Raw genomic sequence first — 25,273 nt, forward strand, 5'->3', positions numbered from 1 at the left:
AAGATAATTACTCTATTAGTTGTAACAGAGGAGGTATACTGTGCAGAAGAGGCTGAAGATAATTACTCTCTCTATTAGTTGTCACAGAGGAGGGATACTGTGCAGAAGAGGCTGAAGATAATTACTCTCTCTATTAGTTGTAACAGAGGAGGGATACTGTGCAGAAGAGTCTGAAGATAATTACTCTCTCTATTAGTTGTCACAGAGGAGGGATAATGTTCAGAAGAGGCTGAAGATAATTACTCTCTCTATTAGTTGTAACAGAGGAGGAATACTGTGCAGAAGAGTCTGAAGATAATTACTCTCTCTATTAGTTGTCACAGAGGAGGAATACTGTGCAGAAGAGTCTGAAGATAATTACTCTATTAGTTATAACAGAGGAGGTATACTGTGCAGAAGAGGCTGAAGATAATTACTCTCTCTATTAGTTGTCACAGAGGAGGGATACTGTGCAGAAGAGTCTGAAGATAATTACTCTATTAGTTGTAACAGAGGAGGGATACTGTGCAGAAAAGTCTGAAGATAATTACTCTATTAGTTGTAACAGAGGAGGGATACTGTGCAGAAGAGTCTGAAGATAATTACTCTATTAGTTGTAACAGAGGAGGGATACTGTGCAGAAGAGTCTGAAGATAATGACTCTATTAGTTGTAACAGAGGAGGGATACTGTGCAGAAGAGGCTGAAGATAATTACTCTATTAGTTGTCACAGAGGAGGGATACTGTGCAGAAGAGTCTGAAGATAATTACTCTCTCTATTAGTTTTCACAGAAGAGGGATACTGTGCAGAAGAGGCTGACGATAATTACTCTCTCTATTAGTTGTCACAGAGGAGGGATACTGTGCATAAGAGGCTGAAGATAATTACTCTATTAGTTGTAACAGAGGAGGGATACTGTGCAGAAGAGTCTGAAGATAATTACTCTCTCTATTAGTTGTAACAGAGGAGGAATACTGTGCAGAAGAGTCTGAAGATAATTACTCTCTCTATTAGTTGTAACAGAGGAGGTATACTGTGCAGAAGAGGCTGAAGATATTTACTCTCTCTATTAGTTGTCACAGAGGAGGAATACTGTGCAGAAGAGTCTGAAGATAATTACTCTATTAGTTTTCACAGAGGAGGGATACTGTGCAGAAGAGGCTGAAGATAATTACTATCTCTATTAGTTGTCACATAAGAGGGATACTGTGCAGAAGAGGCTGAAGATAATTACTCTCTATTAGTTGTCACAGAAAAGGGATACTGTGCAGAAGAGGCTGAAGATAATTACTCTCTATTAGTTGTAACAGAGGAGGGATACTGTGCAGAAGAGGCTGAAGATAATTACTCTCTCTATTAGTTGTAACATAGTAGGGATACTGTGCAGAAGAGTCTGAAGATAATTACTCTCTCTATTAGTTGTCACAGAGGAGGGATACTGTGCAGAAGAGGCTGAAGATAATTACTCTCTCTATTAGTTGTCACAGAGGAGGGATAATGTTCAGAAGAGGCTGAAGATAATTACTCTCTCTATTAGTTGTAACAGAGGAGGAATACTGTGCAGAAGAGTCTGAAGATAATTACTCTCTCTATTAGTTGTCACAGAGGAGGAATACTGTGCAGAAGAGTCTGAAGATAATTACTCTATTAGTTATAACAGAGGAGGTATACTGTGCAGAAGAGGCTGAAGATAATTACTCTCTCTATTAGTTGTCACAGAGGAGGGATACTGTGCAGAAGAGTCTGAAGATAATTACTCTATTAGTTGTAACAGAGGAGGGATACTGTGCAGAAGAGTCTGAAGATAATTACTCTATTAGTTGTAACAGAGGAGGGATACTGTGCAGAAGAGTCTGAAGATAATTACTCTATTAGTTGTAACAGAGGAGGGATACTGTGCAGAAGAGTCTGAAGATAATTACTCTATTAGTTGTAACAGAGGAGGGATACTGTGCAGAAGAGTCTGAAGATAATTACTCTATTAGTTGTAACAGAGGAGGTATACTGTGCAGAAGAGTCTGAAGATAATTACTCTATAAGTTGTAACAGAGGAAGGATACTGTGCAGAAGAGGCTGAAGATAATTACTGAGGTCGCCCATTAAGAATAGGAGAAATATGCTGCATTAGTAATAGTATAGTATGGCCCACTCTGGAGACGACAATTTACAAAATCTCAAAAGTAATTAAGCCAATGACTAATGAGTACTTTAATTAAGACAAATCAGCAATCCTCATTTTCTTTACCCACTTTAGCTCGCAAAGATTAAGGATCCTCACCCTTAGGTGCATTTAAGGCATATGAAGGTTTTCTTTTGTGATTCAGACTGAACATACCATTTAAATTAAATTTTCCAATTTACTTCTATTATAAAATTTGCTTAATTACCATGATTTTCTGTGCTGAAGATATACTTAGGTAGGCATCTGGAGCACTACATGGCAGGAAATAGATTCCATTCTTGCAAAACTGCTGCCATATAGTGCTCCAGAAATGGGCTAGCTCCAAAGCATACTTCCCTGCTTTACAACAAAAGATACCAAGAGAACGAAGAAAAATTGATAATAGAAGTAAATAAGAAAGTTGTTTAAAATCACATGCTCTATCTGAATCATGAAAGAAAAAAAAGGGTTTAGTATCCCTTTAAGTTACATAGAAAATTGGATACTATATCTGTATAATCTGTTATGAACTATTTAAAATATATTTGTGCTATCTATCTTTTTTTGCTGTTGTTTTTGATGTGTACTCTTTTTATTTCTAGATCGAAAAGCAGTTATTTCACAAGGAACTCTCAAATGCGTTGGTTCATCATTGTTTCTGAAGAGCAAATTGGGTGTGGGCTACTGTCTAAGGTACTATAATGATCATGGGCATCTCCACTAAATAATATTTCATCAAAACAGCAATGTGCCAATGTATGAAAACAGATATGTACTAGAATTTAGATGAAACGCGATATGATAAATATCGATGCTGTTTGTATAGTACTTGTTGTACCTATATTTTCTGATAAGGTTTGTATTCATTTTTATTGGCACCTCACCTCATATATAAAATTAAAGGGACATGAAACACAATTTTTTTCTTTCATAATTTAGACAGAGAATACCATTTTAAACAACTTTTCAAGTTACTTCTTTTGATTAATTTGCTTCCTTCCCTTGTTTTCCTTTGCTGAAAGGTTTATCTAGGTAAGCTCAGGAGCAGCAAAGAACCTAGGTTCTAGCTTATTAGTGGCTGCATATATATACCCATTGTAATTGGCTCACCAATGTGTTCAGTTAGAAACCAGTAGTGCATTGCTGCTCCTTCAACAAATGATTCCAAGGGAATGAAAAAAATTAGAATGAGAGCTACTGAAATCCTATTAGCTGTTCAAAATTTCAGCCAATAGGAATGCAATAGGAATGCAAGGTAACCCAATATAAATGGGGTACCCTGCATTCAATCTTCAGTGTGCGTATTCGCTGCATCCAGGTGAATTCTTTTGGCTGCGTGCGCAACTGCCAACGGTAATGAACGTGTTACAAACGCGATTATTGTATAGATGTAGGTATATCTCCTTCACATCTTTAGCAGCTTTCAAGCTAAAATTTGCCTTTCTATAATTCTTTGAGGGACCTCACAGTACTGAAAAGACTTCTTAGATCATCTCGCCAGAGCGGAGAGCTTTAGATTATCGGGCCCTAAGTCTTGTTCTGTAAATGTCAATATGAACACATTTATAGTGTTACCTTGCTTTATTGTCAAATTAAATTAGTTCTTCTTTCCCTCAAAGCATGGATATCGAGACCTTGTGTGATGTCAGCCGTTTGACTGAGCTAATTAGAACTCACATACCAGGGGTATGTTTAACACAGCAGCGAGAAACATCTGTTCTCTATTCGTTGCCACTTCGAGACATGGATAAGTTTCCAGGTAAGTTCCATACAGTAAGTGCTTATGTCTTTAAATAAAGGGGATACAAGACCAGCCTTTGTCATGATGTACATAAGCATTTATTTTTCCCCAGGACTGTTCTCTGCTCTTGAAAGCAATACCGACCTTGGTGTGATAACATATGGGGTTTCCATGACCACTTTAGCAGATGTATTTTTCAAGTTGGAAGTTGAGGCTGAAATTGATCAGACAGGTAAGACTACTGTAGTTTACTTAATAAAACAGAGATTTTGACAGTAGATAACAATCACAATGTCCATTTACATTGACAAATTTTAAAGTAATTATCAGGTAAGCCTTATGCATATCCTAGGCTTCCTGGAACTTACTGTATTTGTTGCCACCACCTCCAACCACAAATCAGCTCTTTCGATGAAGAAGTGCTTGCATTAAAGGGACATTTTACTCATATGCTAAATCATTTGAAAGTGATGCAGCATAATTGTAAAAGCAAACAGGAAAATATCACATGAACATCTTTATAAAAAAAAAGGAGGATTGTTTACCTCAAAATTTCTTTAGTTCACCATTGAAAGCTAATCTTTTTTACTGTCATCTGCATGGTAAGAAAAAAACAACCAATCAGCTGTTGTTTAAGCTAATAGCAAGCTGAAGCTACACGGAGGGGGAAGGAAGGAGCTGAAGATACACAGAGGGGGGAGTGGCATGCTCCGTGGGAAGAAGGGAGCTGAATAACACTGCAAATACATTTACTAGAAGATTTATGCACATAATAGTTACATTGGAACACTGATATCTGTCAGGAATCCCTGAATAACCCTTAACATGTATATATATATTTTTAGTAGACAACCCAAAGTATTGATCTAGGCCCATCTTGGTATATTTCATGCCACTATTTCACTGCCAAATGTGATCAAATAAAAAAATTCCAGAAAAGAGAGAGAACAGCACTCCTGAGATGAAACAAAAGCTAGAATAACTTCCATGCCTGTTCATTTCAATTGCAACTCAGGGTGTGCGTTCTTTTAGCACACGTTGATGCCTTTCCACAGAGAAAAAAATATCCTGCAGCATATCAGTCTGATCCTGCCCAATGACAGTCCAGCCCGAAATACCAGGCAGTTCTTCTCTGAACAAGAGAAACAACAACCCCAGACGATCGTTTCGGCCTATATCACTGACGAGGCCCACAGAAGGCAGAAACGATCGTTGGGGGTTGTTGTTTCTCTTGTTCAGAGAAGAATTGCCCGGTATTTCGGTGCTGGACTGTCATTGGGCAGGGTTGGACTGATATGCTACAGGATATTTTTTCTCTGTGAAGGGGCATAGTGTGCTAAAAGAGTATGCACCCTGAGTGGCACTGAAAATGAACAGGCACAGAAGTTTTTCTAGCTTTGTTCTGTCTCAGCTGAGTGCATCTCTCTCTCTTTTTATATTTAAATAAAAAAAAACAATTTTTTCACTAACTTTAGGTTTCTGGCAAAAATGGTTGTAAATGCTTCTCTGGGATCCCCTTTGTTCAGAAATAACAGACATGTATGGCTTTGGCATTGCTTTTTGATAATTAGAAGGCCGCTAAATGCCGCTGTGCACCATGTTTATTATGCCCAGCAGTAAAGAGGTTAATTAGGGAGCTTGAAGGGTTAATTTTAGCTTTAGTGTAGTGTAGTAGACAACCCAAAGTATTGATCTAGGCCCATTTCATGCCACCATTTCACCTGCCAAATGCGATCAAATAAAAAAAATTGTTACCTATTTCACAACTTTAGGTTTCTCACTGGAATTATTTACAAACAGATAGTGCAATTATGGCACAAATGGTTGTAAATGCTTCTCTGGGATGCCCTTTGTTCAGAAATAGCAGACCTATATGGCTTTGGCATTGTTTTTTGGTAATTAGAAGGCCGCTAAATGCCGCTGCGCACCACACTTGTATTATGCCCGGCAGTGAAGGGGTTAATTTGGTAGCTTGTAGGGTTAATTTTAGCTTTAGTGTAGAGATAAGCCTCCCACCTGACACATCCCACCCCCTGATCCCTCCCAAACAGCTCTCTTCCCTTCCCCACCCCACAACTGTCCCCAACATCTTAAGTACTGCCAGTACTAAAATAAGTGTTTTTTTTCTTTAAAAAAAAAATAAAATATATATTTAGCAGTGATGGAACCCCCTTAGCCCCCAACCTCCCTGATCCCCCCCCCAAACAGCTCTCTACCCCCCCTCCCGCTACCTATTTGCACCCATCTTGGGTACTGTACCCAGTTTGCCATATAATTGTTTTTTTGTTTTTGTTTTTTTTTAATCCAAATTTTTCTGTAGTGTAGCTGCCCCCCCTCCATAACCTACCCCCCATCCCCTTCCAGATCCCTTGGATAATATTTATACCCCACTCCCTCCATCAATTGCACTTTTTACGTTTCATAGTGTAGCAATCCCACCCGCCCTCTCTGCATCGGAGGTTAAAACAGGTATTGTAGTGATGCCTCTATATCAAAGCATCACTGCAATACCTTGAAAGAGGCTGGAAGCGATCACGATCGCTTCCACCGCTTGAAACTCCAGAGGACGTGCCTGGCACGTCCTTGGTCACTAACTGACACCCCATGTAAGACGTGCCTGGCACGTCCTCGGTCGTTCAGGGGTTAATGGTATTTTTTAAGGCAGATTGAAGATTCTGCAGTGCAGAGTTCCTGACTCTTTATACTGTTATTTTGTCTCCAAATACAGTATATTAAAATATACTGTTTTGTGGTTGTCTATTTGTGTTTGTTATCTCTTTGCATGATGGAGCATACTGAAACTGTCCCCACTTCTTTAAATGTAGATCCACTGACCACTCAATTAAAGTGTATATTTTGCATGCTTATGCCTAATACTCCTCCAGCTCAGCTTTGCAATTCTTGTATAGCTCACCGTATCTATTATAAACAAACTAATGCTGCTCTTGCTGCTAAAGGAATCTGCACTTTCTCTGTTTGCTCAGTACAAGGGAATGCTTCCGATTTTGGTCCAGGATTTAAGGATTTTGTGCTCTCAACAATTACTGAGTTCTTGGCGGTTATGTCCCCCCTCAATGTAAGCACAAAATAATTTTGCCTGACAATCTCAGACTCAAAGGATCAGACCATTTAAAAAGGTCCTTAAAAAATCTGACTCAGATTTATTGTCTAAATTTTAGATGATCGGGAGTCTGTTACAAATCAGGATACAGAATCTTCCTCTTTTATGTTTAAACTTGAACATCTTTGTTCTCTGCTAAAAGAGGTTTTATGTACTTAAGGTTTCCAAGGCCCTAAACCACCTGAGGAAAAATCTATTAACCAATTTGATTTGATTTTCAAACTTACTGCTACATTTCTAGAGGATTTTCCTATTCCAGAGGCAATTACTGAAATAATTACCAGAGGATGGTCCAAACCTGGTCTTCCTTTTAATATGTCCTCTAAGTTTTAAACCTTCCCGGATTCTAGTGTAAAGCTTAGGAATCTATCTCAAAGGTGGATGGTGCAATTTCAACTTTAGCCAAATGCGCTACTATTCCCTTAGAGGATAGTACATATTTCAAGGACCCTAAGGACAGGAAATTCCACAGAAAGGCATTTCAGCAAGCTGGTTACTTGTTTAAACCAACTATTAGCATTGCTTGTGTTGTAGCAGTCTACTCTTTGATGTGACAACTTATCTGAGCAAAGATCAGATGATTTTGTTGATTAGTACTTTCAACATCATTTGAAACTTTTAAAAGTAATCTAATGCATTTATTTGTGATGCTATTGTTGAGATAATCAGAATTAATGCAAAGAATATGACATTAGCAGTACTGACTCGAAGGGCTTTGTGGCTTAAATCATTACAAGCAGACATGGTTTCTAAAGGCAGATTTTTAGCACTTTCTTTTCATAATTTCCCAGGGTTACAGAATAGGCTTCAAATAAAGGCCTCCTTGAAGAAGGTTTTTTTGTCTCATTTTCCAAAGAATCCTGTGAAAGCAAAAGCATTTTTGGTCTGTACTAGATCAGGAACTTAAGGGAGTAATAGTTCCAGTTCCTGTTTTGGATCAAGGCCAGGGATATTATTTCAGCCTGTTTATTGTTCCCAAAAAGGAGGGAACTTTCAGGCCTATTCTGGATTTAAAAACTTTCTTAGGGTTCCTACTTTGAAAATGGAAACAATTTGGACTATTCTACCCCTTGTTCAACTTGGTCAAAATATATCCACAAATGATTTGAAGGATGCTTATCTTCATATACCAATCCACAAATACCATCCACCAGTTCCTAAGATTTGCTTTTTCATGACAAGCACTTTCAGTTTGTGGTTCTTTTGTTTGGTCTAGCTACAGCTCTCTTTTGTTGTTTATTTTGGTAGAGTTTAACTTTAGCAGTATCTCAAACCAACAGACTTCTGTTGTTTCTTCACAGACATGGTTGGAGAATCAATATTCCAAAGTGTTCTTTCTCCACAGACAAGAGTCTCTATCCTAGGAGTCATTATAGACTCAGTGTTAATGAGGCTTTCTCTAACAGAATAACAGAAGTCAAAGTTAAAGAAGAAAAAACTTTAATGAATTTCCAATCCATCTGTAACACTATGTATGGAATTGTTAGGTCTGATGATTGCAGCATCAGATGCTATTCCTTTTGCACAGTTTCATATGTGGCATCTTTAACTTTGCATGCCACAACAATGGTGCAAGGACTACACTCAGCTTTCTCAAGGAATCCTTTTGAATTCCACAGTAAGACTATAAAAACTGCAAACAGCTTTCATGTCTGAGCAGGCGTCTTCTCAGTGTCAGGTGGAGTGCTGAAATCAGTGGCTGAGTAGCTCACCACACCACAAACCCTTACTGATGCACTGAACACTAACACAGTGTTTCAAAAGGGGCAGGGGGAAGAGAGCAATGAGACTAAACTTATTTTTTTAACTCTCTCTAGAACTTTAAGCAGCTCCTACAAAACAAACAACAACTAAGGGGGATATTTATCAAGCCGCCAACCGCAAATACGCCGGAATTCCGCAGCGTAATTGTTGCAAGCTTGATCCGACCTAGTTATCAAATCCTACAGACCGGCAAATGTTGAAATTTGTGACGTAACATACGATCTGCCGGTCTCAATCCGACGCAGATCGATGCTTACGTCATTACAGATGTTCCGAATACACATTTGGCTCTATCTGACACTTTTTCCTATTTATCAAATTTCTAACAGGTACGCTCGCGGCTATTCCGGCCCAGCGTACCTGGTTTTCAGTCCGCCACCCTGGAGGTCGTGGATGCCATAGGAATCAATAGGAGTCTGAAAGCACCGAAAGCTTATGTTCGATGCTGCCAGATATCCCATTGATTTATATGGTTGAAAACAAGTAACTTTTACACCTAACACCCTAACATAAGCCCCGAGTCTAAACACCCCTAATCTGCCGCCCCCGACATCGCCGCTACCTACATAATGTTATTAACCCCTATTCCGCCGCTCCCCGACATCGCCGCAACCTAAATAAAGTTATTACCCCATCCCGTCGCTCCCGGACCCCGCTGCCACTAAATAAACGTATTAACGCCTAAACCTCTGGCCTCCCATATCATTACCACTAACTAAACCTATTAACCCCTAAACCGCCAGCCCGCCACATCGCCATAAACTAAATTAAGCTATTAACCCCTAAACCTAACAAGCCGCTAACTTTATCTTAAAATTACAACATCCCTATCTTAAAAAAAATTTAAACTTACCTGTAGAATTAAAATAAACTATTTTTAAACTATTAATTAACCTACCCTAACTATTATACTACAATTAAATTAAACTAGCAATTATATAAACTAAATTACATATTAAAAAAACCTAACCCTACTAAAATTATTTAAATCTACTATTAAACCTTATTACAAATTACTAAATTACCAAAAAAAATAAACGCTAAATTACAAAAAATAAAAAACACTAAATTACGAAAAACAAACAAACCACATTATCAAAAATAAAAAAGAATTACACCTAATCCAATATTCCTATCAAAATAAAAAAGCCCCCTCAAAATAAAAAAAAAAACATAGCTTACAATAAACTTCCTATAGCCCTTAAAAGGGCCTTTTGTGGGGCACTGCCCCAAAGAAATCAGCTGTTTTACCTGTAAAGAAAAATACAAACACCCCCCAACTGTAATACCCACCAGCCAACCAACCAACCCCCCCAAATAAAAAAACTCTAAAATAAATCTAAAATAACTTAAGCTCCCCATTGCCCTGAAAAGGGCATTTGTATGGGCATTGCCTTTAAAAGGGAATTTAGCTCTTTTACTGCCCAAACCCCTAATCTAAAAATAGGTGTAATTATTTTTTATTTTTGATAATGTGGTTTGTTTTTTCCGTAATTTTGTGTTTTTTTTATTTTTTGTAATTTAGCGTTTATTTTTTTGATAATTTAGTAATTTGTAATAAGGTTTAATAGTAGATATAAATAATTTTTGTAGGGTTAGGTTTTTTTAATATGTAATTTAGTTTATTTGCTAGTTTAATTTAATTGTAGTATAATAGTTAGGGTAGGTTAATTAATAGTTTAAAAATAGTTAATAACTTTATTTAGGTTGCGGCGGGGTCTAGGAGCAGCAGGATAGGGGTTAAATATGTTAGTATAGTGGCAGCGTTTAGTGACAGGGTATAAATAAAGTTGGTAAAAAGCAGAATAGATGCGAGATTGATGACTGCTAGTTAACAACAGTCTGATGCTCATCGCCCGTACTTGGGGCGTGTCTTTTTCCCGTTTTTTAAATAAATATGTAGATCGTATTCAGGTCCGCGGTCGCGATGTTAGGCGAACGTATTGGTGCCGGCGAATGCAGCACAGTTGACAGCTTGATAAATATCTCCCTAAGTACCAAAAAGTAACTATTTATAAATTTGAATATCAAAGAAAGACATACCTTTGTTTAAGTTTAGTTTTGCTATTGAGATAAATTCAACTTGCATAAGATACTTACTGATAGCAGAGGTATCCAGGCTAAAGGTAATCTTAGTCATACAATCCGGGTCAAGGCCTCACAGGAAAAAGCAGCACAAAATTATTTAACAAATGCAGAATCCACAAACAAGCCAAAGTTGAATACCAAGTCAGTCACAAACAAGGGGCGTAGTTAGGGGAAGCAGAAGTCAAACCACTATGTCCAAGAAGTGATTGCAAGAGTAATAGTTTCAGTAACTTAATACACAAGCAACCACATGCTACAAATTCAGAACTAATATAGACTACTGTAATTAAGGTCTAATTGATCTCCTAGGCCTCCTTAAAGGTACACTACGCATAACTGCAGTGCGGACAGAAATCACTTTTTTTAGAAATACACTTATAATGACAGAGGCAGTCTGTGTCTTGGTGGATAAATCACCAGTCTATTTCTCTTGGAGTGTAATTTGTTCCTTGGACAATAGTCACCACAGACGCCAGTCTCTCTGGTTTGGGGGCAGTGTGGGGATCCAAGAGGGCACAGGGAGTTTGGTCTTCTCACGAGGCAAAGTTAGCCAGTAGAGCTAATTTATGTGGTTCACATCCTGAGAGTGAACAACTGGGAAGCAGATTTTCTAAGTCGACAATCTCTTCATCCGGAGGAATGATCTCTTCATCAAGAGGTTTACAATTAGATAGTGGAACAATGATGTCTCCTAAAGATAGACCAAACAGCAAGCTTCCGAGATATTTTGCAAGATCCAGAGATCCTCATGCAGAGTTTGTAGAGGCTTAAGCAGTTCTTGGTCTTTTCATCTTACCTATATCTTTCCACCAACTGTTCTGCTTCCAAGAGTCATAGATTGGATCAAGCAGGAACATTGCTCCAGCCTGGCCCTGCAGCACTTGGTTTGCAGCTCTGGTTCAGATGTCTAGTTTTCCTCTGGGGTCTCTTCAACTACAACACAATCTGCTGTCTCAAGGTCCTTTCTATCATCAAGATCTTGAGTCTCTCAACTTTAAGGCTTGTAGATTGAATGTCTGAATTTTAACCCCTTAATGACCAACGACGTGCAGGGTACGTCCTCCAAAAAAATACAGTTAACGACCGAGGACGTACCCTGTACGTCGTTGGTCTTTGGAAGCAATCCTGATCACTTCCAGCCGCTTTCCTGTTATTGCAGTGATGCCTCGATATTGAGGCATCCTGCAATAGCAGTTTTTAGCAGTTCGATGCAGAGAGAGCCATTCTGTGGCCCTCTCTGCATCAGCCATCGATGGCTATGTTCGTTGGTGGGTGGGAGCTGATCCAGGGAGGTGGGTGGGCGGCCATCTGTGAAGGAGGGGGGCGGGATCGCTTGTGGGTGCGGGTGCACAGGGGGTAGGTGCGCGCGCGTGCGGGTGGGAACCCTACACTATGGAACAAGTTTAAGGAGGGACAAGGTGGGACTCGGTGGGAGAGAGGGTGGGAATAAAAAATATTAAGCGATCTGGGAGAGGGTGGGGGGTTGGGTGATGAGGGGGGGGGCAGCTACACTACAGAAAATCGTTTTTTTAATTAAAAATAAAAAAACATATTTGATTTCAAACTGGGTACTGGCAGACAGCTGCCAGTATCCAATATGGCGCACAGTAAGGCAGAGGGGGGGGGGGGGGGGGGGGGGTTAGAGAGCTATTTGGGGGGGGGTCAGGGAGGTTGGGGGCTAAGGGGGGATCATACATAGCAGAATTATTATTATTTTTTCAAAATAAAAAACAAAAACCCAAATTTTTTTTTATTTTAGTACTGGCAGACTTTCTGCCAGTACTTAAGATGGCGGGGACAATTGTGGGGTGGGGGAGGGAAGAGAGCTGTTTGGGAGGGATCAGGGGGTGTGATATGTCAGGTGGGAGGCTGATCTCTACACTAAAGCTAAAATTAACCCTGAAAGCTCCCTACAAGCTACCTAATTAACCCCTTCACTGCTAGACATAATACACGTGTGATGCACAGCGGCATTTAGCGGCCTTCTAATTACCAAAAAGCAACGCCAAAGCCATATATGTCTGCTGTTTCAGTGAGAAACCTAAAGTTTGTGAAAAAGTGAACAATTTTTTTTTATTTGATCGCATTTGGCGGTGAAATGGTGGCTTGATCTATACCCTATGGTGGCTGATCTATACACTAAAGCTAAAATTAACCCTACACGCTCCATAATTAACCCCTTCACTGCTGGGCATAATACACGTGTGGTGTGCAGTGGCATTTAGCGGCCTTCTAATTACCAAAAAGCAACACCAAAGCCATATATGCCTGCTATTTCTGAACAAAGGGGATCCCAGAGAAGCATTTACAACCATTTATGCCATAATTGCACAAGTTGTTTGTAAATAATTTCCGTGAGAAACCTAAAGTTTGTGAAAAAATTTGTGAAACTATTTAGCATGGGTGTTTTTTTGTGGCCAGGAGTTGAATCCCAGAAGTAATTGCTTGTGGGCTCTCACCACCATGAAAGAAACGCCTTTCAAATTTACTTCTATTATATCATTTGCTCCTCTCTTTGTATCCTTTGTTGAAAAGCATACAATGGTAGGCTCAGAAGCACCAGCACATTACTGGAAGCTAGCTTATGATTGTTGGCTGCACATATATGCCTATTATCTTCAGCTAGCTCCCAGCAGAGCATTACTGATCCTTCACCTAAGGATATTAAGAGAGTGAAGCACATTTAATATTCTAAGTAGATTTGCATAGTCAGCAAGTACATATTAAAAAGTCAAGGCAATAGCACCTATGCTGAGGTCTAAATGAGCAATACATTTTTTATCTAACAAATTTAAAAATGTCCTTTTAATTTGCAAGCCCCCTATATAATGTACTAAAACATCGACACACATATAAAGGTAAGCGCAGATACTGACTTAAAAGGATTCAGCAAATTTGATTATCCCTGTAATCTTATTATGTACGTAACCCCCTAAACAGTATTCAGATCCTGTCTAGCTATACTACAAACACGCTCTCATGATGACACGTAGAACGACCACACTTGATGTATTTTTTCAGATACTAACCACCTACATTTATACATAATGAACTGTTTATATTGAGCTAAAACTGCCTGGGTATTTGACGATCACATTTGATAAATTTAGAGCATATGACCGCAATGTGAATGTTGTTCTCTGCTTTACACTATGATTTTATACACTATAAAGATGTGAATATTAAGATTGCTGCACAAATAGTGATTCAAAGTCTGCTTGTACAATTATATGATGTATAATATTTCATTACTTTTGAGGTAAGCTTGACTGAAAATGGAAAGTTACTCACATAAAATTGTAACTGCTATGGTGTTTATAACCCACTTTGTGGAACAAAACATTTGATACTGGTTGATTATAAACATTAGTCTCATTGCTTCTTCCATAGATCAAGGTATACTTAGTCAACAAAAGGTGGATGATGAGACAAAATGGAAGTCCATGGAGGAGATTGAGCAGAGCTTGCTGCAGTTGCCAGAGACGGATGCTTGCACAGTGAGCGGCAAGTCACTATGGAAGCAGCAAGCATTCACAATAGCCAAGCTTCATTTTAGAAATCTGTTTAGAGAAGCAAAGTCTGTACGACACGTGTGAGTATTAATATGGCTGATATCTCTAATTGCTGTTAAATAAAAGCAATATTCCTGCACTCCAACGTATGCTATGTGTAATGCACATTTCAGTATTAAATTGAGTAGACCAAAGTAATAGAAATTTAAATTGCTCAGGCATCATTAGAAATATGTGTTTATGCCCGTTTTTCTTATTGTGTCATTAGGTTTGGTGAACGATGCATACGTAGACATTACATTAAAAACTATAGGGGTGATGTTTCAGGAATGTTACTCTGAATAGGTTGAATTTTTAGCTATAGGGGAATCATTAGAGTGGTGACGGGGGGTGGTGTGAATATTCACACAGAATTAAACCCTTAACCCCTCGTGTCCAATGCACTTTACCTTTAGGCTATGTGCCCCCTTAACTGTTTTATCTAAGCCTTTAGCAACAATAAACAGCTTGGTACCCCCACTCAATTAACTCTAACCGCAGTAACCTTACTTACAGCTATTATCCTCAGCCCAACGTCACAAATTAACATCCGCCAACATATTAAAGGGAAATGAAACCCAAAATTTTTTTGCAATTTAAAAAAAGGTTTCCACTTTACTTCTATTATTAATTTTTTTTAGTGTTATTCTTTGTTGAAGAGATATCTAGATAGGTAGCGTGCACGTGTCTGGCGCACTACATGACAGGAAATAGTGCTGCCATCTAGTGCTCTTCCTAATGTATAGCATTGTTGCAAAACTGCTGCCATATAGTATTGCAGGCACGTGCACACTCCTGAACTTACTTTCCGTTTTGTTAACAAAACAAATAAAATGTGATAATAGAAGAACATTGGAAAGTTGTTTAAAATTGTATGCTCTATCTGAATCATGAAAGATAAAATGTTGGGTTTTATGTCCCTTTAACCCCAACCACAGTGTATCCCCTAAGTTATAAAACCCACTTATTCGGATTAAACATGGTCTCCTAGCACCTATTACCTCCCCTTCACCCCCTGACACAAACATTACTTACTACACAACTCCCTTTCTGCAAGTCAAGTTATTAACACTCAGCATATAATCTTCTCCCTCTCCTGTTAATTTATAATATTAAAAAATCATGATACGTGAAGTAATTATCCAATCAGGTTTGAGATAGAAGATCTCATTCTCAGTGTCATAATTATTGCAATAGAGGGCAAGTGTAATGACAGGTTGGTAGGCTTAGGTGGTAAGACTTATTTGCAGTGGGAGCTGTTGTGAATTATTAAGGTGGGGGGCTTGGGTTAATATTAGTTAGAGACTCCAGTGCAGTTAGTCTATAGGGGCAAGATCTGCTCACTAAGAATGTATTGTGATTAGGAGACAAGGGTTAATATCAGTCAGGGAGGATGGTTCACTAAGTGTTAATTTGAGGTGAAGGGGTACAGTGCGTTAATGCTTCATTGTATGGGGACTGTGGATTAACCTGATTAGAGAGTCAAATACTGTTAGGGTAAATTGTTGTAGCAGAAGCCTTGGGTGGTTGGGAGGGTGGGTGTTGCAGGTATTATTTATTACAAGGTCAATAACAATCCTTAAGAAAAGTTTATCAAAATATTTATCTGCACAAATCACCATAAACTTTGGAATTTGTAAAAAAAAAAAGAAAAAATGGATAAACTTTTCTAAAAGAATTTGATCAAGCCTTTTGTTTGAGGATTCAGGCAGTAACAAAAGATCCCCATAATATGGAGAAAACATTGCTACCGATATAGGGCTAGATTACAAGTGGAGCGCTAATTGTTGAGTACCAACGATAAGGGGTATGTCACGGCTCGTTGTGCTCATCAGAAGGGGTGAGTATTACGAGTTGAAAGTAAACACGTTCGCTTGAGCTTAATTTAATTTAACGTGCCTCTGGTTAGCACGACTATGGAGCTCTGGTTAACTGTTACACGAGACAAAAAAGTTGCACAAAAACCATAAAAAATACCTTTAAAAGTACAGATACACTCATAATAACACTCTCATAAAAATATTTAAACAAATTGCATTAAAATGTTATAAGGGTTCAAAGATATGAGGTCTCAGGTGTTACAAAAACAAAGTCATGCAAAGCCCTTTAACATAGAGATGCATACATATACATGTCTAGATATGTATATGTATTTAAATATATAGATATAGATATATATATATATATATATATATATATATATATATATATATATATATACAGTGTATATATATATATATATATATATATATATATTTATATGTGTGTACATATACAGTATATTTATGTATTTGTGTTTTACGGTATATTTACTGCACATATTTAACATTCCAATGTTTATATACCTATGGTTTACTAGCCAGGGGTTAAAAGCTAGTAGCCCAGAGGGACAAAATTTAGTAGTCCACTCAATGTTAAAGTTTGGAAAATGTCAACTTTTTAAGTTGTCCGCTGCAATTTCTAAGTCGTCTGGGACTAGTGGACCACTGGAAATTTCAAGCCCTGCCTATACCTGTATATCTATTCCTATAGATATAAAGGTATAGATATGTATTTTACATTAGTAGTATCAGATATATAGAAATATATATTTAATAATAAAAAATACAGTAAGTCAATGTGAGAAGTTAGCGAGGTTGCGATATTTTTTTGTGCGCGCTGGACTTATTTATGTTCGCGCTCAAGCTTTTTACTTTCAACTTGTAAAACAAGCGCAACCCGACGCATGAAAAAAACCTTTGTTTAGTGAAGTTAAAACGCAAGTGGGAGCGCTAAATAGCTCTTCACTTGTAATCTAGCCCATAATATAGGTATCACTATTACTGCGTGACGATAGTATAACATTTTTTTCTAAGGATTAGCTACTGACAAAAATATTAGAACTCATTTATGTTTAGTTTCAGAAGATGCATTTAGAAACAGGTCAAGGGCAGCATTGCAGCAGCTATTGTTCAGTTTAGCTGCTTAAAGGGCCACTAAACCCCAAATCTTTCTTTCATGATTCAGATAGAACATACAAATTTAAACAACATTACAATTTACTTCTATTATTTATTTTGCTTCATTTTTTAGATATCCTTAGTTGAAGAAAAAGCAATGCACATGGGTGAGCCAATCACATGGGGCTTCTATGTGCAGCAACCAATCAGCAGCTACTGAGCATATCTAGATATGCTTTTCAGCAAAGAATATCAAGAGAATAAAACAAATTAGATAATAGAAGTAAATTAGAAAAATGTTTAAAATTGCATTCTCTTTCTAAATCATGAAAGAAAAAAATGTGGGTTTCATGTCCCTTTAAGAATGACTTGTGAAATTACAGTGCAAGGGACTTGTAAGTACTCTCACAAACATATATGTTTAGCAAATACAGAAATCTACTGAATCTGCAGGGTTTAAATGTTTATTTTTCAAAATGTTGCAGCCTAGTTATTTAAAGAAGCATGTGATGGCAGGCAGCTACTTGCAATACCAGCTTTAACCACTAGATGGCAATAGAGTTTAACATGTAGATAATTTAAAAAAAGGCAATCGATAAAAAAAAAATATGACACTTAGTACTAGGTTTTAATTGCATAAATGTGTTAATGAACACATTTAATTATGATAATCTGATATCATAAGAAAATTGCAATCACTAATTGAATTATAAAATAAAAATAATTTTGTCTTCCAAAGCAAAGGGGTTTAAATCTGAAACACAAGTCAATTGAAAGTTTAAAATATGAAAGTGACACTGAACCCAAATTTGTCCTTTCGTGATTCAGATAGAGCATGTAATTTTAAGCAACTTTCTAATTTACTCCTATTATCAATTTTTCTTCGTTCACTTGCTATCTTTATTTGAAAAAGAAGGCACCTAAGCTGTTTTTTGGTTCAGCACTTTTTTATTGGTGGATTAATTTATCCACCACTCAGCAAGAACAACCCAGGTTGTTTACCAAAAATGGGCCGGCATCTAAATTTACATTCTTGCATTTCAAGTAAAGATACCAAGAGAATTAAAAACATTTGATAATAGGAGTAAATTAGAAAGTTGCATAAAATTGCATGCTCTATCTGAATCACAAAAGAAAAAATTTGGGTTCAGTTTCCCTTTAAAGGGACATTACACTGTAAGTTGTTTCCAAAGGTCCATTTTTCCTTCTGCTTTATATTAAACTGTTTACAAATAACTCCTTTACCTTTAGTTTGAGATTTGAAATATCTGATTTTGCCTGTTCAACCTGCCAACTGCAGTATTATTTATAGATAGATACATAAACAAAAGGTAGTAATCAATACACGTGCACACTCCTGAGCCTACCTACCTGCTTTTCCATAAAGGATACCAATATAACAAAGTAAATTTGATAATAGAAATAAATATAACTTTTTTGTATTGATCATACCTTTTATTATACATTTTATCATATAGGTTATTGATGGTAATACACTATTGTGGCACCCTCTCCATTTTTGTATTTAAGAGTTTGTATAACTCATATAAAGAGGGTTCTTCATTTTAGTACCCTTAATTCCTTGGCTGTACTCAGTTTCACCCAAGTAATTAAAAAAGGTTGTTCTTTATCATATGTCTTTCAGAAACTAGGAACATCAAATCAAATAAAATATGACAATGAAAAACAAAAAACAAAAAAGGCGCCTCTCGATGCAATACAGTTTCAAATGTGGATATCCTCCCAGCTAAACTCCACACCCTGGATCAGTGAGCTGAGACACTGTGAGATCTCAGTCTGCCTCAATCAGCACACTTGGTGTTGCTTCACTTGTGAGTATATCACATAGAGGGAGGATATCCACATGTGAAACTTTATTGCACCTAGAGGCGCCTTCTCTTGTTTTTCATTGTTCATCGATTTGTGGCCTTCACAGCTATGCAGCAGTGGAACAATCATTGGGAGTAACCTGATGTTGGATATACCTGAATCGTATGGGTGTCATTTTGTGGGACTGTGCGCATCCTATGATCCCTCAGTAATAACATTTTGGGAAAAGTTGGAAAAAGTCTTGCTTGCTTTCAGTGCTTGCTTTAAGGAGCTTCAAAGTGTAACCCTTTCCCTGCTAAGCCTTTTACAGTTTTAAACAACTTTTTAAATTACTTCTATTATCAAATTTTCTTTATTTTCTTGTTATCCTTTGTTGAAAAGCAGGAAAGTAAACTTAGGAGAAGGCATGTGTCTGCAGCATTAAATGGCAGCAGTTTTGCAATAATGTTATACATTAGCACAGCACTAGATGGCAGCACTATTAACTGTCATAAAACATGTGCACGGTACCTATCTAAATATCTCTTCAACAAAGAATAACATAAGAACGAAGAAAACTTGAGAATAGAAGTAAATTTGAAACTTTTTAAAAACTGTATTCTTTATCTGAATCATGAAAGACAAATTTTGTGTTTCATGTCCCTTTAAAACTCCTCTCCATCACGAAGCAGGGAAAAAATTCCCAAAGGCAACACAATCTTTAATCCCTCCCACTTCTTGATTCCCCTCAGTCTTTTTGCCTTCACAGGAGATAGGTGAAATGGTGAGGTGCTGATTTTTCTTCGTAGCAAAAGGTGCTCAAACTGCTGTGAGACCAGAGGAGTGAGAAAAGGGCAGGGGGGTGTAGAGGAGGGCAGTGAGAGTCATTGTGCCAAGGGAGTTTTTCACTAGCCTGTCACAGGTGTTGCTAGTGGTTCCATGGATCTTTCTTCTGATTTACATACTTCCATGAAAGATTTTGTTTAAGAAATCACTTTTTCTTTTCATATTTAAAAAATAATAATAATAAAAAAATTATGTCATACCTAGACATGTCCCTGTCCACCCACAGGCGTTGTGGGAATTTTCCTTTTAGAACCAATGAATCATCCATCCATAGAGATCAGATATGCTTAAACATGCATGTTTTGTTAGTTTCAAAATCCATACTAAGGAAAGCAGCTGGTAAGTGTTCATTGTATTCAAAGCTTCTGCAGGAACACCTTTTCAGACCGGGTGAGTTCTGTCCCTCTCCCTCCCGCTGCTTTTTATGTACATAGCTTTACTACAGCCAATACCGCAGAATACAGCCAATACTGCAGCTATTTTAAATGGTAAAATAAAGCTAAAAAGACTACTTTTAATACACTTGAGCAAGTAAAATGGACCGATTAAATCAAATTAAAGATGAGAACTTTTTACAGTTCATTGTCCATTTAACTTTGTTCATGCAAAACATATCCATGTATTGACAAGTCTGACATAGTAAAATAACTCTAAAAAGTGTTGACATTTAGTGCCTTGTGTGTTTTTGTGTTGTCAGTTATTCAGAATGGTCCCAGACACTTTCTATATAAATATAAACAGATTAAATTGAACACAACATTACTTATTTATTTGTGTTTTCCTTTTAGGTCATTTTTCTTCTTCTTATTCTTAATAATTGAGGTTGCTGTGTTTTTCATAGTCCGATACAACAGAAAAATAGTATCCCTCATTAGACTGTCTCCAGATGTGTACTTTTTGCATCCGGGACAGACAAGCTATAAATATCTGACAAGCCTCCTGGTACAGAACTCCACAGGTAGGTCTTGCATGAACATTATATTAGAAACACATTCACAAAACGTAATTTGGACTGATGTGCTGCTTTTAATTACATTAAAGTTACATTCTAATGCATTTTTAGAACACACACATTTTGCCTTAGTAAAGATAGATAACTATGTGTTAAGGGATTAAACACATAGGTTAAGCCCTGATATGGAGCTGGAAGCCTTGCTCCTGAGCAGGACAAATCAGTGACTGGTTGGGGTTGTGCAACTGCTGTTTCAGATTGACTCACAGGCCATGTTCTGCCCTACAGTCAAAATGAACTTTAAAGGGACAGTAAACCTTAAAAATAATGTTATATAATTCTGCACATAGTGCAGAATTATATAACATTATTTAAGTGCTATAGTTATAAATGCCTTTTTTACCTTTTAATATGTTAAAAATATGGCGCTTTTACAGACCTGCTCTCTGCTGAGCGGGTCTGTTATATTTAGTCAGCGCATCGGGCCAGCTGTACAGTCAAAGCCCGGCCCGACCGCGCCATAAGACTAAGTGCAGCTCACTCCTGTCACAGGAGCGAGCTGCACTTAGTGCTATGGCGCGGTCGGGCCGGGCTGTGACTATACAGCTGGCCCGATGCGCTGACTAAATATAACAGACCCGCTCAGCAGAGAGCAGAGAGCGGGTCTGTAAAAGCGCCATATTTTTAACATATTAAAAGGTAAAAAAGGCATTTATAACTATAGCACTTAAATAATGTTATATAATTCTGCACTATGTGCAGAATTATATAACATTATATTTAAGGTTTACTGTCCCTTTAATGATTCAGATAGAGCATGCAATTTTAAGAAACACTCTAATTGCATTTTTAATATGTGCACAGTTGTTTAACCCCTTAAAGACCAATGCTGTACCCTGTCCAGTGCTGGTTGTTTAGCCCTATCTGGGCCTCTTTCTGCCTTGAACTCACTAACAGTTGGGCAGAGAGGGTTAGAGAGCTGTTTTGGAGGGATCAGGGAAGTGAGAAGATAAGCGGGTTAAACCTGCACTGCAGAAAACAATAATAATAAAAATAAGACTAAACTTCCCATTAGCAGACTGTTTACCAGTACCTAAGATGGTGGTGACCAGTGGGGGTGAGGGAAGGGAGGGATCAGGGGGTGGGAGGGATCAGGTGGGAGGGTAATCTCTGCACTACAGCTAAACATAAAGAGACAGTCAACACCAGAATTGTTGTTGTTTTAAAAGATAGATAATCCCTTAATTACCCATTCCTTAGTTTGGCATAACCAACACAGTTATAAAAATACATGTTTTCTTCATAAACGGAAAGAGTCCACAGCTGCATTCATTACTTTTGGGAATTCAGAACCTGGCCACCAGGAAAAGGCAAAGACACCCCAGACAAAGGCTTAAATACCTCTCCCACTTCCCCCAGTCATTCTTTGCCTTTCATCCCAGGAGGTTGGCAGCGAAGTGTCAGAAGTTTTCGATAGTCTCTTATGGAGGGTAGTACTCTTTGGAATGGGACTGGAGTTTTAAGTAGTCCTGTCAGACTCTCAGTGAGAGCATGCATGAATGTTAGAGTCTGGAGATGCAGGGAGAGAGTTCCTGCGAAATCATCCAGACTCAGATTAACAGCTCCACAGGCATTCAGCGTTGACGAGTTTCGCTGCCTGCTTTCTTCTCTCAAGTCCATGGCAGAAGCGACGCTACTATCTGTCACACTTGAAGGGCCGTGTTCCTCTTCCACGGCATAGATTCCGGTAAAATCGTTTAATTTTACTTTCATCATGGATGTATTGTAATTGCAACCTCACGGAAATAACTTAAAGGGACATGAAACTCAATTTTTTTTCTTTCATGATTGAGATAGAACATACAATTTTAAACAACTTTCAAATTTACTTATATTACCAAATGTGTTTAATTCTCTTATTAAAATTTGTTGAAGGAGCAGCAATGCAATAATGGTTTCTAACTGAACACATGGGTGAGCCAATCACAATCAGTATATATATGCAGCCACCAATCAAAAGCTAGAGCCTAGGTTCTCTGCTGCTCATGAGCTTGCCTAGATAAACCTTTCAGCAAAGGATAACAAGAGAAGGAAGCAAATTAAATAATAGAAGTGAATTGGAAAGTTGTTTAAAATTTTATTTTCTATCTGAATCATGAAAGAAAAAAATTGGGTTTCATGTCCCTTTAAGTACAGGGTCTCAGTGAGGCTCCTTTTGTATCTTGGAATCAAGGGTTAATATCTTCTGAGTGGGGTTATTAAACAGGTTTTTTTTAATCATGTTTGTTATGTGATTCTGTCTGCTACTGTGTAGTAATACTTGGGCTCATGGCTTTTTCGGAACATAACGGCCTATTGCAAGTGACGCGGCCTTTATGGTCGGGCGCACTGTTTCATGGGAGTGGTCACGTTTTGGCTCTCCATTTCCGCATTCCTGACTGTGTGGAGATGGAGAAATTCTGTTTTGCTGGTGTCTGGTTCATAGGAGGTGGTGAGTGCCCCAGCCATTGGGGGTGTAAGGTGCCATTTACATTTTTCTTATTGGTCCATTTTTTATCAATATCCCAGTCATGGAGGATTCTGATTTTTGGAGACGGATATCTCTGATTCTGATTCTACTTCTTGCGAAGAATATGAATTGGCCCGGGTGATACATGTCCATCAGTTATCTTCCGAATGCCGTTTTAGAATGCTCCGTTCCTCGGGATCGGGGAACCAGGGGCCCGCTAAGCCATCCACCTCCGGGGATTCTGCTTCCCGCAAGGCGCGTCCCCTACAACCAACTCTTACTACACATGCAGGTAATCTAAACACGGCTTATCCTTCTCTTGAGGGTGGCTTGTTTCCTCCGGAGGTTACGACACAGTTCCGCATGGCCATATCTTTGGCTCTGTCGCATTTACATCTCCCAGGAGTGTGTTTAAGATTTTGTCCGTGTTCAGTTAACCAGGGCTCGTCAGGTGTGGGATCGCCTGGTCCAGTTCAGCCCTCTGGGGGAGTGACTTTCCCTGAGGCTTCAGGGGGTCAACCTTCGGGGCCAGGGTCTTCATTTGCCCCGGCAGAGGTAAGTTTAGCCTTTCATCATAGACTGGCACACCTTTGTGTTCTACTGAGGCACATTTTGGTGTTATTGGAGGATCCCACTCTTAATGGGAATGGCATGCTTGATTAGACATAAGGGGATGAAGTAATCTTCTTATAGTCTTGTTTCTTGAGTATCTTTTTTAATATCGGTTATTTATAAAGCGCCAACAGATTACGCAGTTCTGAGCTTGGAAGACTCGGAATCCTGTTGGGCTGGTTCTGCGGGAGTGTCCGCTTTCTTCCTGGGCGATAACCTATGGAATGCCTTATATTTTATTTTAATCTGGTTAGGATGGATTTTATTTGGTTTAAAGCTCATGTTTGTTACAATATTTCCTTTGGGAATTTTCTTCTCTGGAATCGATCCTCGCAATTTTGTGATCGCACTGTTACTTCTATGAAAGTTGGTTCATGAGTATGTGTTTTAGTCCTCTGTCTGTTATTTATCTCTCCCTCTTAGGGGGTGACTTTGTCTGGCCTTGTCAGTATTGGGCCCTTGGTTTTAGGCTGGTTCTGACTGGGTAGAAATCCTTCTGTTTTTAAGGCCTATTTCAGACATGTGGCCCCTGCTAGGCCTGTTTTTTTGTTTCCCCTGTCTGTCAGACATGCCTGTCGCTTGGGCTGGTCCCTTATTAGATTCTTGCACCTGGGCCCTGTGGTTTCTAGTTACGCCTCTGTATGTACCCAGTCTGGTTTTAGAGTGTAGTCTATATAAAATTGATTCTGAATAGAAACACAGTGATTTAAAACTCCGGCTTAACAGTAACGTTTTGCTATTTATGTGTATATTTACTTATAATTCACTTAAAAATGATAAAGTTAATTATTTTGTAATGGTGTGTGGAAAAAAGAAATTGTATCTTTTAGTGGTCTGATATATATTTCTTTACACGTTTAGTTCAAAACACTTCAAACCCCAAATATATAGCGAAGAATTTCCTTTTTTTTTTCTTTTTTAATTTCACCTTGAGAGTGAAAAAAAGTTGTTTTTTCCCCCAGATAATAAGCCAGATTGCAAATGTAGCGCAATTGTTTGCGCACAGGTTTTTGAGATCGTTTGCGCACAGGTTAAAGGACCAGTATATTCAGTTGATTTGCATAATAAACAAATGCATGATAAAAAGACAATACAATAGCACTTAGGGGTCAATTTATTAAACGTCGGGCAGATATGATTCGCTGTAGCGAATCATGTTTGCCCGGCATCGCTATATGCCAACAGCATACGCTGTCGGCA

At 38.2% G+C, this 25,273-nt stretch overlaps 1 protein-coding gene across 2 annotated transcripts in view; it reads left to right on the plus strand.

Annotated features, from left to right (window-relative positions):
- Positions 1 to 25,273, plus strand: part of ABCA5 (ATP binding cassette subfamily A member 5) — a 477,891-nt gene that overhangs the window by 244,673 nt on the left and 207,945 nt on the right. For both annotated transcript variants that reach the window (XM_053707235.1, XM_053707226.1), the window contains exons 16-20: positions 2,744 to 2,834; positions 3,761 to 3,900; positions 3,995 to 4,114; positions 14,246 to 14,447; positions 20,789 to 20,958. In XM_053707235.1, the coding sequence (XP_053563210.1) occupies positions 2,744 to 2,834; positions 3,761 to 3,900; positions 3,995 to 4,114; positions 14,246 to 14,447; positions 20,789 to 20,958 (723 nt within the window). The remainder of the gene's footprint in view (positions 1 to 2,743; positions 2,835 to 3,760; positions 3,901 to 3,994; positions 4,115 to 14,245; positions 14,448 to 20,788; positions 20,959 to 25,273) is intronic.

This window comes from Bombina bombina, chromosome 1, assembly GCF_027579735.1.
Source record: "Bombina bombina isolate aBomBom1 chromosome 1, aBomBom1.pri, whole genome shotgun sequence".
NCBI classification, from domain to species: Eukaryota; Metazoa; Chordata; class Amphibia; order Anura; family Bombinatoridae; genus Bombina; species Bombina bombina.